Source organism: Pristiophorus japonicus, chromosome 11 (genome assembly GCF_044704955.1).
Source record: "Pristiophorus japonicus isolate sPriJap1 chromosome 11, sPriJap1.hap1, whole genome shotgun sequence".
In the NCBI taxonomy this organism is placed as follows: Eukaryota; Metazoa; Chordata; class Chondrichthyes; family Pristiophoridae; genus Pristiophorus; species Pristiophorus japonicus.
Genome location: NC_091987.1, coordinates 59,915,221 through 59,930,356, shown reverse-complemented (window position 1 = coordinate 59,930,356; position 15,136 = coordinate 59,915,221). Strand labels below are relative to the sequence as shown.

General features: G+C 47.9%; 1 protein-coding gene across 4 annotated transcripts in view; it reads left to right on the top strand.

Moving 5' to 3' along the window:
* Window positions 1-584: 584 nt before the first annotated feature.
* The window catches only part of LOC139276036 (uncharacterized protein CXorf38-like), a 57,761-nt gene continuing 43,209 nt past the window's right edge, over window positions 585-15,136 (top strand). For all 4 annotated transcript variants that reach the window (XM_070893422.1, XM_070893423.1, XM_070893421.1 and 1 more), the window contains exon 1: window positions 585-980. In XM_070893422.1, the coding sequence (XP_070749523.1) occupies window positions 777-980 (204 nt within the window). In that variant the 5' untranslated portion in view covers window positions 585-776. The remainder of the gene's footprint in view (window positions 981-15,136) is intronic.

Here is a 15,136-nt window from a genome sequence, read left to right as displayed (position 1 = left end):
ATATTGCACAAAAAGTGAAGGATGGCGAGACAGAGGTAATTGTAACCTTCACGTAACTGTAACCAATATGTAACAACACTGTACACTGCACACAACTGTGAAATACACACCTTGACCACAGGGGGTGAACTTGTGGGACACATTCCTTACCTGGTCAACCAGGTACTTAAAGGGAGATTCCATGCAGGCTTAGCACTCCTTGGTCCGGGGAATAAAGGTGCAGGTCATGAGTGACCTTGTCTGCAGTATATGCCTCGTGTGAATATTTTTCTAGAGTTGAGAACTCTACAGTAATAACTAGGTAAAGTATGTGACAGTCATACCAAGGGAGGGAGAAACTAGGAAATAATTAAGGTGGAGTCCCGAATGACACGAAGGGAGCCATGATTCTGATTTTAATTTGTGACCGAGCCTTAGGAATATTTTTGAAGACTTGCGTCTCAGACGCTGCAAGACCTGGTGAATTTTTGGTTTCAAATCAGCTTAAACTGTATGCTGCCCCGCGTTTCAAACAGGGTGGTTGGAGCCGTGTCCGGTAAGTCCAGAGTTCAGCTATCACCACTTCCGCACTTGCTGTGAAATACATCCCGCACCAGCTGCAGGGCTGCGCGCGCAGCAGTGTCCGGCGCGAGAGCTGGCCGGGGCAGGATTCGAAGGCCGGGACAAATTAAAGCCAAGAAACGCCAAGTAGTCCAACCAGTGCTTTCCAACCAGTCAACTGCACACAGTTTGAAAGTGATGCAACAACGATTAATGTTGTTTGTTTGTTTGAAAGAATGCAATCGGAGCTGAGTATTCGTCTCAATGACGAAGGATACAAAAACTGGATTAAAGCAGGCTTCTGTCTGCAGAAAATTCGAGACTGCCTGCTGGGCTTCGTGTGCACAGAAATTGAAAAGTTCCATCAATTCCTTCTTAGCACCAACTCGTTTCTGCGGCAAAGAATCTGCAATAATTTTTGCAAACCCCAAGGAACAAAGGTGAGTAAATAGGAATCCGGATTATATCTTTGCACCAACAGCGATTCTTCTCAGGAAGCAGGGATGAAGCAGCATCCGCAGTATTTTGCTTTTGTATCAGGGATGGAATTATCCAGTGACTCATTTGTTGCTCTAAGTACCATCCTTTAAAAGTGAAAGCGTTCCTTGTCATCTTTAATTGTCTTTTAAAGTATTTTCGTTCCTCACAAGGATATCGTTTGATACTTGTTTAGATACTCGATTGAAATAATTCCCTGTGCTTTGCCATTCCTGGGTTCAGAGAGTTGGAGAGATTGATGGTAAGCTACTGCATCAGTTATTGTCACGTGCTGTCTGGAAAACAAAGTTTGGTTGGTGGGAATATACTACAGATTATTGCGATAAAGCAGTGCTACTGTGTGTGTGTGTTATATGCGTCAAGGGTAGATATCCTGTCGCAAAGTTGCATTTTTACAAAATGGTGAGTGTCCGCCGTGGCTCAGTGGGTAGCCGTCTCGCCTCTGAGTCAGAAAGTTGTGGGTTCAAGTCCTATTCCAGAGACCTAAGCACAAAAATTCAGGCTGACACTCCAATATAGACCTGAGGGAGTGCTGCGCTATCGGAGGTGCAAGCCTTTCCACTGTCTCATCATCATAGGCAGTCCCTCGGAATCGAGGAAGTCTTGCTTCCACTCTTAGCATGAGTTCTTGGGTAGCTGTACAGTACAATACGAGAACCACAGTCTCCTGTCACAGGTGGGATAGAAAGTCGTTGAGGGAAAGGGTGGGCAGGGAGCCTGGTTTGCCGTACGTTCCTTCCGCTGCCTGCACTTGATTTCTGCATGCTCTCGGCGACGATACTCGAGGAGCTCAGCGCCCTCCCGGATGCACTTCCTCCACTTAGGGCGGTCTATGGCCAGGGACTCCCAGGTGTCAGTGGGGATGTCGCACTTTATCAGGGAGGCTTTGAGGGTGTCCTTGTAACATTTCCTCTGCCCACCTTTGGCTCATTTGCCATGGACGAGTTCCGAGTTGAGCGCTTGCTTTGGGAGTCTCGTGTCTGGCATGCACACTATGTGGCTTGGCCAGCGGAGCTGATCAAGTGTGGTCAGTGCTTCAATGCTGGGGATGTTGGCCTGGACGAGGACGCTAATGTTTGTGCGTCTGTCCTCCCGGGGATATGCAGGATCTTGCGGAGAAATTGCTGGTGGTATTTCTCCAACGACTTGAGGTATCTGCTGTACATGGTCAATGTCTCTGAGCCATACAGGAGGGCAGTATTACTACGGCCCTGTAGACCATGAGCTTGGTGACAGTTTTGAGGGACTGGTCTTCAAACACTCTTTGTCAGGAGTGTGATGGAATATTCTTTACTTGCCTGGATCAGTGCAGCTCCAACACTTCAGAAGCACGAGACACCATCCAGGACAAAGCAGCCCACTTGACTGGCACCCCATCATCCACCTTAAACATTCACTCCCTCCACCACCGGCATACCGTTGCTACAGTGTACCATCTACAGGATGCACTGCAGCAACTTGCCAAGGTTTCTTGGGCAGCACTTCCCAAACCCACAACCTCGATCACCTAGAAGGACAAGGGCAGCAGGCGCATGGGAACACCACCACTTCCAAGTTCCACTCTGTCATGTATGTACATACTGCTTGTAGCCACCAGATGGTGTCATTGTTGGAGGCCTCTAAGCAGCACGCACATGGTGCTGCTTAGGTATAAAAGGCCAGCCATTTTGTGAGTCAGGCACTTTGGGCCGTAATAAAGCAGAAACAAGGTTGCACCTTGGCCAGTTAAACAGTACTCAGTTTGAACCTTTATTGCATACATAACATTTGGCGACAAGAACACAAGAACCTTTGTTTGCAAAATGAGTACGATTGAATTTTTGGAGCGATTTTGTGGAGGGAGAAGATTGGGAAGACTTTGTGAACCAGTATTTCGTGGCCAACAAAATGAAGGAGGTTGACGATGCAGATCAGCGCCGGGCCGTGATCCTCACTGCGGTTCAAAGATCTATGGTCTGATAAAGAATCTACTCATGCCTGGTGATCCAACAGAGAAAACATAGAGGAGTTGTGTACATTGGTACGGGAGCACCTCAAACCAGACGACGGCGGCGGCGGCATTATCTTGAGCTACAGGTTTTATACACACGTTCGATTGGAGGGCCAGAGCACGGCGAAATTCGTTGCCGACCTGAGACGTCTAGCGGGATCGTGCAAGTTCTAGATAGTGTTGGCAGACATGCTGTGGGACGACTTTGTTATCGGTATCAACCACGAGGTGATCCTGTGCAAACTTCTGGCGGTGGAGGAGTTGGATTTAAAAAGGGCCAACCAGATCACTCAATCATGTGTGACAACGGACAGGAGTTTAAAGCAAATATCGGTGAAGAACCGAATCTCGGCAAGTACTGTAAATGCGATTGGTTCGGCAGAGCGGCACATGGCAGGGCCTATCCGGCTGCGTTTGCGAAACCTGTGGCTGCCCAAAGACCGCCAGCGGGAATGTATCCGACTTCTCCCTGTTGGTGTTGTGGGGGAAATTATCGGCATCAGTCGTGCCGATTTAAACAATATAGTTGCAAAGGCTGTCTGAGAGTGGGGCATCTCCAGCGCAAGTGTCCGCAGATGAGCAAGCGAGCTTTGACCCAGCATGTGGAGAATGAGAGTTAGACTAGCGCAGATTCGGGTATGCAATCTGAGATGCCAGAGGAGGAAGTATATGGACTGTACTCTTTTTCATAACCAAGAGTAAACCAATTTTGATTAATGTGAAGTTTAACGGGTCACCGGTATCGATGGAACTGGACACGGGTGAGTCAATCAATCATGAACAAGAGGCCATTTAATAAGCTGTGGGACACTAAGACTGTGAGGCCCAGGCTGAGCCCTGTTAATGCCAAGCTGCGCACATACACCAAAGAACTGATTCATTTGTGCACTGCCAATCACCTTTATGTGTTGTATAACAGTGCGGTTCACGAGTTACTGCTGTGAATTGTTCCAGGCAATGGCCCAATGCTGCTCGGCAGGAGCTGGTTGGAGAAAATCGGATGCGACTGGAACGACATAAAGGCGTTGTCGTTGGAGGAAGATACATGTGCCCAAGTATTGAACAAGTTCCCCTTGCTGTTCGAACCGGGTATTGGCAACTTCACGGGAGCCAAGGTGCAGATCCACGTGGACTCAGATGCAAGACCTGTCCATCATAAAGCTCGGATAGTGCCGTATATGATGAGGGAGAAGGTTGAAATTGAACTGGACAGACTCCTGCGTGAGGGGATCATATCACCGGTCGAATTTAATGAATGGGCCAGCCCCATTGTTCCTTGCTGAAAAGTGATGGCACAGTCAGAATCTGTGGAGACTACAAGACTACGATCAATAGGGTTTCGAAACAAGATCAGTACCTGTTACCGAAGGCTGATGACTTGTTTGCTACGCTAGCCGGAGGGAAGTCGTTCACAAAACTGGACTTAACGTCCGCCTATATGACGCAGAAGTTGGTCGAGACATCGAAGAGACTTGCGTGCATTAACACGCACAAAGGACTGTATGTACCACAGGTGCCCATTTGGAATTCGCTCGGCTGCAGCAATATTCCAGAAGAATATGGAAAGTCTACGGAAGTCCGTTCCCAGAACCGTCATGTTCCAAGATAACATCCTGATCACCGGTCGTGACTCCTAGGAATATCTAAACAACCTGGAAGAGGTTATATTGCGTTTGGACAGAGTGGGACTCGGACTTAAATGCTCGAAGTGCGTCTTCATGGCACCAGAGGTCGAATTCCTCTGGAGAAAAATCGCCGCTGATGGCATCAGACCTACTGACATGAAAACCAAAGCCATCAAGAATGCACCCAAGCCACAGAACATGACGGAGGTGCATTCGTTCCTGGGTCTACTCAACTACTTTGGTAACTTCCTACCTAAATTGGGCACCTTACTTGAACCACTGCACATGCTATTGAGAAAAGGCAACAACTGGATGTGGGGCGCATTGCAAGACAGAGCTTTCGAGAAAGCCACCAATCTACTTTGCTTGAACAAGCTGCTGGTATATTATGTGTTGGGTATGGAAGAACTCCACAAGACTGAGTACTGTGAGCTAAAATTGATGTGACCATAGTCTCTTTAATACAACTCCAGCGTGCATAAGCAGCATGGCAGACAAACCTTTTATACTCCCTTGCACGAGGTGTGCAGGTGACCCTTGGGCTTCCAACAGTTGTACCCTCTGGTGGCAAGTCTTACACAGTTACAATGTTTACATATATAACATTATGACCCATGTAAACGTTTAGTTTTGGCATGTGATGCATCGTCATATGGAATTGGTTACATGTTACAACAAGCCAATGCGTCGGGGAAACTTCAACCTGTCGCATATGCATCCAAAAATTTGTCTAAAGCAGAAAGAGCCTACAGTATGGTAGAAAAATAAGCTTTAGCGTATGTGTACGGTGTTAAAAAGATGCATCAATACCTGTTCGGTCTGAGGTTTGAATTAGAGACTGATCACCAGCCGCTCATTTTGTTTTCCGAGAGCAAAGGTATCAATGCCAACGCTTCATCCCACATCCAAAGGTGGACACTGACATTATCTGCCTATGATCATGTCAGTCGTCACAGACCTGGCATGGAGAATTGTGCCGAAGCTTTGAGCCGGTTGCCGTTGCCCACACCGGAAGTGTAAACGCCACAGCCGGCAGATTTAATGTTAATCATGGATGCTTTTGAGAGTGAAGGTACTCCTATCACAACTCAACAAGTTAAGACATGGACCAGCCAGGACCCAATATTATCGGTGGTAAAGAGTTACATCCTCAAAGGCAATTGGTCTGCCATACCTAAGCAAATGTGCTAGGAGGCCAAACCGTACATTCGTTGCAAGGACGAACTGTCTATTCAAGCAGATTGCATATTGTGGGGCAATCGAGTTATAAAGCCTAAGAGAGGGAGAGAGAAGTTTGTACATGAGTTACACAGCATACATCCTGGTATAGTGATGATGAAGGCCAGCGTCAGGTCCCATGTATGGTGGCCAGGAATTGATTCTGAGCTGGAAGCATGTGTGCATCAGTGCAACGCTTGCATGCAGCTCAGCAAAGCACCAGCGGAATCACAGCTAAGTCTGTGGTCATGGCCATCCAAACCTCGGTCCAGGATCCATGTAGATTTTGCAGGTCTCTTCTTGGGCAAGATGTTTTTAGTGGTGGTGGATGCTTATTCAAAGTGGATAGAATGCATAATCATGTCATCCAGTACGTCCACGGCAACCATAGAGAATATCAATGTCATGTTCGCGACACATGGTCTGCCTGACATAGTGGTGAGCGATAATGGGTCGTGCTTCACCAGTCAGGCGTTTGTAAAACTTAACGGCACAAAACATGTAAGGTCAGCACCGTTCAAGCCTGCGTCCAACGGGCAAGCAGAACGTGCAGTATAAATTATCAAGCAAAGCATGAGGAAAGTAACCCAAGAGTCACTGCAGACCCGCGTCTTGCATACTGCTGAGCTACAGGACAGACCCCACGCACTGACAGGGGTCTCACCTGATCTTATGATGAGAGGTCATAAGACACCCAGATTTAAGTAATTATGTTGAATACAGAAGACAGTCAACAAGGGTACCACAATCGCGCAACTGTGTCACACGAGATTTCTGTTAATGATTCTGTATATGTGTTGAATTATGGTCAAGGTCCCAAATGGATCCTGGCCAAGGAGGGCAACAGAGTATTTGTTATTAAGCTCAAGAATAGGCAAACTTGCAGGAAATACATGGATCAAACAAAGCTGGGGCACACAGACGAGCCTGAGCAGTCGGACGAAGAAACCGTCGATGACCAACCAACCTACCAGCAATCTTCAGTGAACTCAAAGGTCATCAGTGAACCCGGAATTTCCATCACGGACTTGTTCAATAAAAATGGACTTGCAATTCCTGACATGGCCACTGCCACCCCCAACAAGTCAGCCATCCAGCCACCAGCCACAACAGACTCCGCACACTCACCCAAGGCCGGAATCGAACTGAGACAGTCAACCCGGGACGTAAAGCATCGGACCGTCTCAACCTGTGAAAGACTGTGATAAGATCTCAGAGGTGGGTATTGTCATGTATGTACATGTTCCTTTTAGCTACCAGATGGTCTCATTGTTGGAGGCCACTGAGCAGTACGCACATGGTGCTACTCGGGTATAAAAGGCCAGCCATTTTGTGAGTCAGGCACTTTAGGCCTAAATACTCAGTTTGAACCTTTATTGCATACATAACATTGACAATGGTTTGGAGTTCGGCTTCCGAGTGGGCGCAGAAGCAAGCATTGTCTGCATACTTTAATTCAATGTCAGAGGATGGGACGACCTTGGATCTAGACTGGAGGCAACGGAGGTTGAACAGTTTCCTGTTTGTTCTGTAGATTAGCTCCACTCCAGCGGGGAGCTTACTGAGGGTGAGATGGAGCATTGCAGCAAGGAAGATCGAGAAGCGCGTTGGTGTGATGACACAGCCTTGCTTGACCCTGGTCCATAAGTGAATTGGGTCTGTGGTGGATCCATTGGTCAGGATCATGAATTGCATGTCATCGTGAAGCAGGCGGTGGATGGTGACAAACCTTTTGAGGGCAGCCGAATTTGAAGAGGGCGCTCCATAATCCCTCACGCTTGAAAGTGTCAAAGGCCTTTGTGAGATCAAAGAAGGCCATGTACAGAGGTTGGTGGTGTTCCCTGCATTTTTCTTAAATTTGACGTGCAGTGAAGATCATGTCCATTGTGCCCCTTAGTGGGTGGAATCCGCATTGTGACTCTGGGAGGAGCTCTTCAGCCACATGGAGAAGGCGATTGAGGAGGATTCTTGCGATGACTTTCCCTTTGGCAGACAGCAGGGAAACTCCTCTATAATTACCACAATCGGATTTGTTCCCTTCAAGGTGATCACGATTACGGCGTCTGAGATCCCCTGGTATGCTCTCCTCCTCCCAAATAAGAGAAATGAGTTCATGTAATCGCGCCAATAGTGCTTCTCCACCATGTTTCATGCTTTCGCAGGGATTCCATCTGCTCTTGAGGCCTTGTTTTTCAGTTGTTGGATGACCTTTTCAACCTCATGCCGGGCAGGGCTTGTGCTGAGGTGGTGGCGGTTAGCATGCTGCGGGATGGAATCGAGGACACGCGCGTCGAAGACAGAGTCTCGGTTAAGGAGATCTTCGAAGTGCTCCTTCCAGCGGGCACTGACTGTTTCTCTGTCCTTGATGAGTACTTCTCCATTCTTGGCCCGCAGTGGGGTACAGCTTTGGGTGCTTGGGCCATAGGCGGTCTTGACTGCGCTAAAGAATCCACGCACATCGTGGTTGTCGGCTGGTTGCTGGATCTCCTGCGCTTTCTCCACCCACCATCTGTTCTTTAGGTCACGAGTTTTTTGTTGGACCTCGGCCTTCAGACGTCTGTAGAGCTGCTTTCTTGCTCTCAAGTTGTGCTGCTGTTTCCAGTTCAAGAATGCCTTGCGCTTGCGGCTTATTAGCTCCTGGAGCTCCTGGTCATTCTCATCGAGCCAGTCTTGGTGTTTCCTGGTCGAGTGACTGAGTGTCTCTTCACAGGTGCTAATTATAGAGGCTTTGAGGGCAGACCAGGCATTGTGGACACTCTGCGTCTCAATCACTGGGAGTCGTCAGGTTGGTAGTGAGGCACTGGCTGGATACGGGTTTCTCAGCAGGGTCTTTGTGCTCCAGCGTTGATTTTCCTACGGCATTGTTTCTGTTGCCGCCGCTGTTTTGGGGCTACAATGATGAAGATGACAGAGCGGAATAGGCGGTGGTCCATCCAACAGTCATCTGCTCCTGCCATGGTGCGTTAGTCAGCATCTAAGGGGGTGGACAGAAAAAATTACCACCTTCAGCAGTAACCAAAAAGTACGTGCAAGTGGACACACAAGGAATTCTATAGGACCTGGCAAAAATGAGGAGAGACATGTCCTGACCAAACAGAGGATAGGGAGGAGATGATAAAAGTACAAAGTTAGTGTATGAGGTTCAGTGATCGGATGGAGTTGACTTGCAGACAAGGTAGATGGAGTCAACTTGGAGCATTGTCAAACCACTGTTCTGGTTTGGGGACAGTTGTGGAGAAGGAGTGGATCAGGAGTTTTCAAGGGACAGAGAGTCTGTGGGTGCGCTGATGGACCTTGTCGAGTTGAAAAGAGGGCTGAGCAGCAGTGCAGGGATGACCAGGGGCCAGCCGAGAATGATTTTGGTATCCAACAGAAATTCGTCGTGGTTTCAGTTGTTGGCAGTGCGCACCAGTGGATTTGGTCTATCCAAAGACACAGACACAGAATAGGGGCAGTCCAGCAGAGAATACAACAACAACTTGTATTTACATAGCGCCTTTAACGTAGTGAGTCATCCCAAGACGCTTCCTAGGAGTGTTATGTGTTAATTTGATACCGAGCCACATAAGTAGAAATTAGCGCAGGTGACCAAAAGCTTGTTCAATGAGGTATGTTTTAAGGAGCGTCTTGAAGGAAGAAAAAGAGGAAGTGAGGCGGAGAACTTTTAGGCAGGGAGCTCCAGAGTTTGGGGTCTAGGCAACAGGAAGCACGGCCACCAATGGTTGAGTCATTATATTCTGATGAAGGGTCGTCGACCTGAAACATTAACTCTGTTTTTCTCTCCACAAATGCTGCCTGACCAGCTGAGATTTCCAGCATTTTCTGGTTTTATTTCAGATTCCAGTATCCACAGTATTTTGCTTTTGGATTATAACCAGGTATGCTCAGGAGGGCAGAATTAGAGGAGAGCAGACATCTCGGTGCAGCCAGGGAGGGGAGGTGCTTGGAGGAGATTGCAGAGATAGGGAGAGGTGAGGCCATGGCGAGATTTGAAAATAAGGATGACAATTTTGAAATCGAAGTGTTGCTTAATGTAGGTCATCGAGCACAGGGTTGATAAGTGAGTGGGACTTGGTGCGAGTTAGGAAACGGGCAACCGAGTTTTGGATCACCTCATGTAGGGTAGAATGTGGGAGGCCAGCCAGGAATGCATTGGAATAGTCAAGTATAGAGGTAACAAAAACATGGATAAGGGCTTCAGCAGCGGATGAGCTGAGGCAAGGGCGGTGACGGGCGATATTACGGAGGTGGAAATAAGCGATCTTAGTTTTGCTGTGGTTGAAAGCTTATTTCAGGGTCAAATATAACACCAATGTTGCGAACTGTCTGGTTCAGCCTCAGACAGAAGCTGGGGAGAGGGATGGAGCCAATGGCAAGGGAACAGAGTTTGTGGCGGGGACCGAAAGCAATGGCTTCGGTCTTCCCAATATTCAATTGGAGAAAATTTCTGCTCATCCAGAACTGGATGTTGGACAAGCAGTCTTTGACAATTTAGAGACCGTGGAGGGGTCAAGAGAAGTGGTGGTGAAGTAGAGCTGGGTGCCATCAGCGTACATGTGGAAACTGACAGATGATGTAGTTAACAGGCAACATATAGATGAGAAATAGGAGGGGGCCAAGGATAGATCCTTGGGGGACACCAGAGGTCACGATACGGGGGCGGGAAGAGAAGCCGTTGCAGTTGATTCTCCTGCTATGATTAGATAGATAAGAATGCAACCAGGCAAGTGCAGTCCCACCCAACTGGACGACTGTGGAAAGGCTATGGAGAAGGATAGAGTGGTCAACCGTGTCAAAGGCTGCAGACAAGTCAAGAAGGACGAGGAGTGATAGTTTGCCTTTGTCACAGTCACAAAGGATGTCCAGCGACAACACGTTCAAGGACTTTGGAGAGGAAAGGAAGGTTGGAGATGGGGTTTGGTTTTTTGAGGAGAGGGTGATGATGGAAGATTTGAGAGAGAGGTGAACAGTACCTGAGGAGAGCGAACCGTTAACAATGTCAGCTAACATGGGTCAGCAGTTTGGTGGGAATAAGTTCAAGGGAGCAGGATGTGGGTCTCGTGGACAGGATAAGCTCGGAAAGGTCACGAGGGGAGATCGGAGAGAAGCTGGAGAAAGATATGAGGGCAGGAGCAATTCTGGAGGAAGTTTGGCCTGGTGGACTAGGGACAGGAAGGGACGAGGCAGAGGCGGCCGAATGGATGGTCTCAATCTTAGAGACAAAGAAGTCCATGAGCTCCTCACACATTGTAGGAGGTGAGGGTGGAGACTGGGAAGTGGGGTTTAAAAAGACTGTTAGCAGTTGAGAATAGAAGCCAGGGTTTATCTTTAAATTCCAGAATAATTCTGGAATAGTGGGCGATTTTGGCAGACAAGAGCAGGATCCAATAGTGTTTAGTGGTTCAGCCAGATCTGGTGGTGAATGGCTAAACCAGTTGTCCTCCTTGGACTTAAGGGAGCGAAGATCAGAGCTGTACTGGGGGGAAATCCCAGGGTGAGAGCGAGTAATTGTTTTACCAGGGACTAGGGCATCAAAGGTGATGGTGAGGAGGGTGTGATCGATAGCTGCAGAGATGTCATGGTGAATGGAGGGCCAAAGGCTGGACAGTTGGGAGTTGATAAGTGCACTTGTAAGAGAGTCGGGAGAGAGTTTTTTCCAGGGGTGGGCACAGAAGGAGATAGGGTGTGGAATGTTAATGTGAGTGGAGAGCGATACGAGGAAGTGGTCAGAGATGGCATTATCTGCAATTGACATGATGGGAGTAGCGAGGCCACGAGAGATGGCAAGGTTGAGGGGCTGGCCCTGAATATGGATTGGAGCATTTACATGGGGAGAGAGAGAGGTTAAGGAAAGTCGGTAGCGGGTGCAGGAAGATGATGATGGCAACGCTGACACAAGTTTGTGGATCGCGGTAGATCACCGTAAAAACTGCAGTGCAGCCAGCAAAATTGAAAACCGGTAGATGAGTGAACCATACAGTCTCAGCAGAAAGTGGCAGCGAAGGTGGACATCACAGGAAGGCCCAGAAGCCATTGGAGAAATGGGCTTCAGTCCAAGAGAATGTGAATTTCATTCAGGACCCATTACAGCAGCAGAGTAAAGCTGAGAAGCCAGCAGTGCACTGAAGTACAGTCCTGAACCTCAGCAGGTTACAGCTCTGGGTGGGGGTTTTGCACTGGGCTGAGGTTTACACGGACATAGAAACATTGGGGCCAAGTTTCCACACGATAAAAAACGGGCGCCCCTCCAAGCTGGGCGCCCGTTTTTCGCGCCTAAAACGGCGCCTAAAAATAAATCGCGATTCTGGAGCGTTCTGCAGCTCCTTGTCTGCCTGGCGCGGCGCCCAGGGGGGCGGAGCCTACACTCGCGCCGATTTTGTACGTGGGAGGGGGCGGGTACTATTTAAATTAGTTTTTTTTCCTGCCGGCAACGCTGCGCGTGCGCGTTGGAGTGTTCGCGCACGCGCAGTGTGAAAAAAACATTGGCACTTGGCCATTTTTGTAGTTCTTTGTAGCTGTTTAATTTTTGAACATTTTTTTAATAAAAGCACATTGCCATCAGCACTTGCAGCCTTCTCACTGTCTCCTCCCCCCCCCCCCCCCCGCGGGAAGAACGGGCGCCTCCTCTCCCCGCCCCCTCCCCCGCGGGAAGAACGGGCGCCTCCTACCCCCCCCCCCCCACGGGAAGAACGGGCGCCTCCCCCCCCCCCCCCCACCCCGCAGGAAAGAACGGGCGCCTCTTCTCCCCTTTCCCCCCCCCCCCCCCCCCCCGCGGGAAGAACGGGCGCCTCAGGCTGACTGCAGCATTCTCCGTGCCTGAAGCACTTTCACACAGGTAGGAAGATGGTTTATTTAATCTTTTCTTTGCTTATAAATGTTTATTCAGGTTGGATTTATTTGTAGAAGTATAAATAAAGATTTATTGTAGAATTTAATGAGTTACCTTCCCCTCCCCCCCCCCCCCACCTCGTTCTGGACGCCTAATTTGTAACCTGCTCCTGATTTTTTAATGTGTAGAACAGGTTTTTTCAGTTCGACAAAAATCTTCACTTGCTCCATTCTAACTTAGTTTGGAGTACGTTTTCACTGTGGAAACGTTGAAATCAGGCGTCAGTGGCCGGACACGCCCCCTTTTGAAGAAAAAATTCTGTTCCAAAGTAGAACTGTTCTACCTGACTGGAACTGCAGAAAAAAAAATGTGGAGAATTGCGATTTCTAAGATAGTCCGTTCTCCACCAGTTGCTCCTAAAAATCAGGCGCAAATCATGTAGAAACTTGGGCCCATTGAAACATAGAAAATAGGTGCAGGAGTAGGCCATTCGGCCCTTCGAGCCTGCACCGCCATTCAATGAGTTCATGGCTGAACATGCAACCTCAGTACCCCATTCCTGCTTTCTCGCCATACCCCTTGATCCCCTTAGTAGTAAGGACTATATCTAACTCCTTTTTGAATATATTTAGTGAATTGGCCTCAACAACTTTCTGTGGTAGGGAATTCCACAGGTTCACCACTCTCTGGGTGAAGAAGTTTCTCCTCATCTCGGTCCTAAATGGCTTACCCCTTATCCTTAGACTGTGACCGCTGGTTCTGGACTTTCCCAACATTGGGAACATTCTTCCTGCATCTAACCTGTCTAAACCCGTCAGAATTTTAAACGTTTCTATGAGATCCCCTCTCATTCTTCTGAACTCCAGTGAATACAAGCCCAGTTGATCCAGTCTTCCTTGATATGTCAGTCCCGCCATCCCGGGAATCAGTCTGGTGAACCTTGGCTGCACTCCCTCAATAGCAAGAATGTCCTTCCTCAAGTTAGGAGACCAAAATTGTACACAGTACTCCAGGTGTGGCCTCACCAAGGCCCTGTACAACTGTAGCAATACCTCCCTGCCCCTGTACTCAAATCCCCTCGCTATGAAGGCCAACATGCCATTTGCTTTCTTAACCGCCTGCTGTACCTGCATGCCAACCTTCAATGACTAATGTACCATGACACCCAGGTCCCGTTGCACCTCCCCTTTTCCTAATCTGTCACCATTCAGATAATAGTCTGTGTCTCTGTTTTTACCACCAAAGTGGATAACCTCACATTTATCCACATTATACTTCATCTGCCATGCATTTGCCCACTCACCTAACCTATCCAAGTCACTCTGCAGCCTATAGCATCCTCCTTGCAGCTCACACTGCGAGTTGCGAGGAGGATGCTATGAGGCTGCATAGTGTCATCCGCAAATTTGGAGATACTACATTTAATCCCCTCGTCCAAATCATTAATGTACAATGTAAACAGCTGGGGCCCCAGCACAGAACCTTGCGGTACCCCACTAGTCACTGCCTGCCATTCTGAAAAGTACCCATTTACTCCTACTCTTTGCTTCCTGTCTGACAACCAGTTCTCAATCCATGTCAGCACACAACCCCCAATCACATGTGCTTTAACTTTGCACATTAATCTCTTGTGTGGGACCTTGTCGAAAGCCTTCTGAACAGCACAATTCTGGACAGCACAATCCTGATGGCAGAGGAGTTCAGGAAATCAAAGGAAAGTTTATAATTGTAGAGGTTTATGAATAAAGAGAATGGAGGTGAAAATCAAGTTCAAATATATGAAATGTGTTTATATAACAGCAGACCTCCCATATGATACTGCTCATTGGTGAGTCACTAATTTAGAACAATAGGGGTGTTGTAGCGCATAACAACAGAACCAGAAAATAAATTAAATTCTGGTTTTATTCTATAATAATCTGGGGGGGGGGGGCGGGGGGGTTGGCTGGTATTTTGGGGGTTGCTCTTGCAACAGTCAATTATTCTGTGAAATCTGTAAATGAAAGGCCTCTATTTTCTATACTAGACCATCTTCTGTGGCTTGCACATGAAGTCAAGACTAAATGCAGTCTTTAGGTGAAGCAGGGTTAGAGGGTGAAGGGTTATTGGACCAGGTATACAGATGTAATTCAGTCCCCATTTTAAAATTATACATTCTGTCCTTATTTTTATATTAATTATAAATTACAATGTCCACCATTATCATGGAAACTTTCTATTTAAGCTTGTCATCCTGTAATTCTGCATTTCTACCAGTTGTGGTGCTAAAGCACTAACCCTAGCAGAAGGATGAAATTACAGTGTGACAAGTTTGCATTGGCAGTTTCAACGATAAGGCGGACATTGGAATTTATAATGGAAATATAAAAATAAGCATAGCGACATTGAAAATCGGGGAGAGGTAGTTGGGCATTCTCTTGGAGATGGTCATTGCTG